The sequence below is a fragment of the Aplysia californica genome, unplaced genomic scaffold, assembly GCF_000002075.1.
Source record: "Aplysia californica isolate F4 #8 unplaced genomic scaffold, AplCal3.0 scaffold00277, whole genome shotgun sequence".
NCBI classification, from domain to species: Eukaryota; Metazoa; Mollusca; class Gastropoda; order Aplysiida; family Aplysiidae; genus Aplysia; species Aplysia californica.
In genome coordinates this window covers 463,323-468,496 of record NW_004797547.1, presented here as the reverse complement: position 1 = coordinate 468,496, position 5,174 = coordinate 463,323, and the positions used below count along the sequence as shown (strand labels likewise).

At 36.2% G+C, this 5,174-nt stretch overlaps 1 protein-coding gene across 1 annotated transcript in view; it reads right to left on the bottom strand.

Annotated features, from left to right (window-relative positions):
* Window positions 1-2,864: 2,864 nt before the first annotated feature.
* Window positions 2,865-5,174, bottom strand: part of LOC101849702 (3-mercaptopyruvate sulfurtransferase) — a 9,773-nt gene continuing 7,463 nt past the window's right edge. Inside the window, exon 3 of the mRNA XM_005101284.3 lies at window positions 2,865-5,057. Coding sequence (XP_005101341.1) covers window positions 4,924-5,057 — 134 coding nt within the window. The 3' untranslated portion in view covers window positions 2,865-4,923. The remainder of the gene's footprint in view (window positions 5,058-5,174) is intronic.

The following is a 5,174-nucleotide window of genomic DNA, read 5'->3' as shown; positions in this document are numbered from 1 at the left end:
GAAATATGTTTTGTGGCCGCGGCCGCGTTGGTCAGGTGCCCGTTTTACACAGTTAAATTATATAGAAAAAACGCAAGGGGGGATATGGAAAGTGTCCGTTTGTACAGGTGGCCATCTTATAGAGGTGGCCGTCAGGGCAGGTTCGACTGTATATTGTTAACATTCGGAAAGTAAAAATTATGCTGATGAAACGTATTCGCTTGAGATATGTAAAAGCAGAAGACACTTGAAAATAATTTAATGATGGGGGAGCAAAGAATAACACCTGCAGTGATACTGCTTGTCGTGAGAAGCAACTAAAGACTAAAGGTACGTAGATCAGGTCTCCCCAAAAGAGACAGTACAGTTTGCAGAGGGCCAACTACCCAACCCTGTAAAAACTGAAAGTTATAGAAACACGAACAAACATGCCTATTTAATTTTCAATCTTGGGAGATACAGAAGCTTCTGCAACCACAAGAACAATGAAGGACAGTGGACAAAGTCGAAAGGACTCCCCTGACCCGAAACCTTCTCGGTCAAAAAATGGGAAGACATGGAATAACATCAAGAAGCTAGCTCAGAATAGGGAAAGGTGGAAAGTGTTTGGTCGTGGCCTATACCCTGACCCGTGGGTGAGAAAGGCAGTGATGATGATGATGATGCTGACGCTGACGATGATAATGATGATGATGACGATCCAACTACGACACAGTTCTGATTCATTGATAACAAAGAAAAGAAAATAAGGCCACAACAATTTATTTAAAGTTATTGTGTAAAAGTAAAAGGAACAACAACAAAAACCATCACTCAAAAAAGTAAACTGCTGGCTTTGCTTGTACACAAGGCATACAAACGAACAATATGAGAAACTATTTGAACTTGAACTCTGAGTGCTACTCTTTGATGCTGTGTTTAAAAAGGCAGTAGATTCTTTAGGTTGCTAAAAAATTGTGCTGTTAAGGCAGTCTTTACAGTGGTTACAAATAAAAAGTGAATAATTTCATAAAATGCTTTAAATCAAGTTTCAAGAACAATTAAGTCAATTTATACTGTAAATCAAATTGTATTAGACTGAAGTTGACAAAATTTCAGCCTTATAATCAGGCAGATGAATGAATACGACTTTTGTAGGTGTATTTAAAAAAAAAGGATAAAATACTTTTGATGATGCTGAATACAAAATCAAGGTATGCACAAAATCCTTTAAAAAAACATGACATCTTTCCTGAGTTAGTAATGTTAGTGTTACTACTATTAGAGCATTAAATATGAATATGAAACAAAGCAACCCATAACATTCAAATGAAATAGAAACAATGCAACAACTCTAGATTCTTTAATGTTATGCCCACAATGCATGTAAAACTTCTAATGATACTTTAAAGTAAGTTATAAATATTATCAAACCCGTTTGATTACTTTGTCATTTTTCGAAGAGCACCATAAAAATTCTGTTGAATGAAAACCCAAGAAACAGCACTGTGATGTTGGTCAAAAGTGCACTGGGAATGTAACTTTGTAGAAGAGGAAAAATTTGATTAACATACCATGCCAACAAACCAGGACCATAATGGGAGGGAAGGAGAGTGTCATTTTGTTTATACATTTTTCAATAATATGCTCCGTCAGGAGGGAAATGTTGGCAATACAATGGCAGAAGTTTAACAACCTAACCCTCAATAAATATTTAAATGCATTACCGGTATAATTCAAGATCCCAGAGAAAACAGGTCAGTATAACAACTGAATACTCCAAGTCCTTTGCATATAATACAACGTAGATTACCTTCGTTTTTACACAATGAGAAGAAAATCAGGGTACAGAAACATTTTTCTTAGCTCAAAAGTTGTACTAGACCAAAATTCATATTTTTATGGATTCATTTTGTAAGGCTACATTTTACAGAACTGGAGTCCTTTATTAACCCTATCCATATGTCATGTTTTACTATCGTATCCATAAGAGGTGGGGAACTCTGTGCCACCACTTTCTAGAGAGGAAATTTACTTGTTAATCCGATCCGTACACTTTTCATAGCAGTCTGTCAAAATGATTTTTTGAGAAATACTGAAAGTTTCAAAGAGATCTTTGTACACTGTACTAGAAGTATTCTAAAATGTGAAGAATACAACCCCGGGGGTACAAAATGACCCCAGGGCGTAGGAATACGTTAATCAAAAGATTTCTTTTTAACAAATCAACAGAGAGGTTAGATTAAAAACTACAGATTTGCGCAGTGACATCATGCATGTCAGACCTGGGGGCCTTGTTGCACTTAACAGCATGGCCAGCATGTTCCCATTTTTAAAAACAATCTGAGCTGCCACCCTGCTCCACAAGAGCTCTAGTAATCCCTGCCCAGCCCCTACATTTCAGTGCAGCTTGTAGATTTTCTCTAAAGACGGTCAAGACGTATCCACATGAATCTCAAAAAGTGCTCACCATTTATTGTTCCTTTTGTTACCAAACAGTGTGCCAGACAAGGCATACACAGCCCTCATTCATTTACATCGGTGACATCACTGCCACAAGCTCTCTCTCTCTATATATGACCTCTTTGTAAACCAAATAAGAAAAAGTAAGTATAACAATATTGGTGAAATGGTATAGGTTTAACGCCCCTATCAACACTATTAGGTTATTTAAGGGGCGGGACCTCCTAGTTTAACGTCCGTCTCCGATAGGACCGAGTCAAGTGGGAAGATCGTGTAAAACGCCTTTCCCAAGGACACAACGGGAATAACTGAAAAATATATCATAGTATATAATTCTATTTTACACACAAATCATAATATAATAACACACCAAAAAAAACCCAAAATAAAATTATTGCGTCTTTCTAAAAATAGGCAAATAAAAACACTATTTAAAAACTGATGAGCTTTTGATCCAAAAGCGAGATGAATCTCACATTTATTTATTACATGCACATGATAAAGTGCGTACACAATGTTTTAGGACTGTAAAACACGTCCCTGTAACAGAACACATTTGTTTGAGTAGGCAAGAGGTGACAAAATATTTTTTAAAGAGATGTCCTCATTGACCTTTCTTATTTAGATAGAAATTACTTTTTTGTCTACCTTCTCGATTAACAGACAAAATATCACTCTCATATTCACAATTCCATTCAGTAATACGAAAAAAAAAAATCCAAATACTTGTTCAAAAGTCTTGCCATTTTTTACTTCTTCATGGCTACTTCGACTCACTGTTGACAGTAGTTGTTGTAAGGTATGACTCATCTTTCCCATCAAAATATGTCTCTTTAGCTGATTTAGGAAGCCGATAGCAAAAAAAGACTATGTAAATTTATATTATATATACAGTGGTCTCCGGCTCATAGTAGGCACCTCCGGTGACAATAAGAGCGTGGGTTTTTTTAAAAACATAAGTGAATGTAAAAGGGGAGTAATCTTGAGTAAGTATTTTGTTGAATTTAATTGATTGCTCATACCCAAGTCCACTGTGTGGTGCATCATGGATTACTGTGAACCACCTCACATCTGACCACCTGCGGAGGGTTGCGTCATTGTGCTGAATTTTCCGCGAGGTGTGAAATGTTTCTATGCCAAGTGATCACGAACAATGACCATCATAATTACAGCACAGCCCTCTCACACTGTCTGTCCACCATGCATGTCCGGTCACTGGCTTTTCGTCATTGCACAATTTTGTCTCATATCTTGTCCCTATATGTCTTTCCTCCGTGGCAAATTTGCAAAATAAGTAATAGAGGAAAGCATCATGTAATGTTTGTTTCACTTCCATCAGTTCCAAGTGAGACAAGTCATTTTATGGGCGATCTGTTTCTGACACTAGCACGCAAACAATTGTGGTATATTAGACAAAGCTCTCAATTTGGAATGTGCACTTATGAGTGATATTTCTAACAGGAAAATTTATGTTCCATGCTGCCAGCATGCTTTAGACAGACCATGCTTTTATCCGGCATGCTATTAGCCAGAGACCGCTGCACTTGTACCCACATTTCGTATCAGTGTTTCACGGGTGATTGAAACCAATTCGTTTGTAGACCTATTTCAGCCCTAGTGAACTTCCAATCTTATACAATCTGTTTCATAAAATTTTGGTTATGCCAAAATATTATCAGTGAAACAATACAAGCATAAATTATTATGTCGTAGGTAGAGGTCATATAAAAGGAAATAATAAAATTCAGTACAACATTTATTAGGGGATAGTAATCTGTGCATAGATTTATGAAATATCACATTCAACTAATCATGATGATGCTCAGTATAGAGACAATATGTAAAACTTAAATAGTTTCCCCCCTCGATCAAACAACTCCAAGTACATCAGGCTTATGACAAGTGTCATTCATCTTATTTTGAGACTTTGTTATAGATGTTACGAGATAAAGATCATAATTTTCTAAAATGAACAATGAGTCTAAGCTTGAGAACACAGCTTTGAAAAACTCAGAATTTTTAGGAAAACTGCTAGTCAGTCCACAGGTAGGCTACTTCTTAAAAAATCTGATTATAATGTATAACAAAGGGCATTTGAACAGTAGGTTCATAATGCACAGTATATGACAAATCTTTTGCAGATTAAAATCTTTGACAGAAATGACCCATTGCCAAGATGACATATATTTCGGGTTCATAATACCTGGTATTAGTAAGGAAGAAAAATAAACACTTGAGGTGAAAAGGATAAGATAAAAATGTAATGTAACTTTATTATCCAAAATACAACTTCAGTTTGTTTGTAGAGAAATAAAGGCACCACAAATCACATTTAGTTCACAACACAATAAATCACTCTTCTAAGATTTAAAAAAAATCACAACAGAAAACTCTATATGTGATGTATAGATTTTAAATTTAAATATATGGTATATGAATATAAAATATGTGGTTTAAAGACAGGGAAAAAATTTTATCATCAAAATAAGATTTTCAAAGAGTCTATTCCGAAGGAACATCCACCATTTGATCAGCAGGCGCGCGACGATACCACTCGACCCAAGACCCGTCATACATAGCTGCATCTTCCTTGCCACAAAGATAGGAAGCCAGGACAAGATTGCTCGCTTGCAAACCTAAATGATGAAGAAGTACAATGGGTGGAGATATTAAAACTGACTGGTACATATATTCAATTTCTGTGACAGATTGAAAAAAAGATGAGAGGGAGAGAGAGGGGGAGGGGGGGGAGA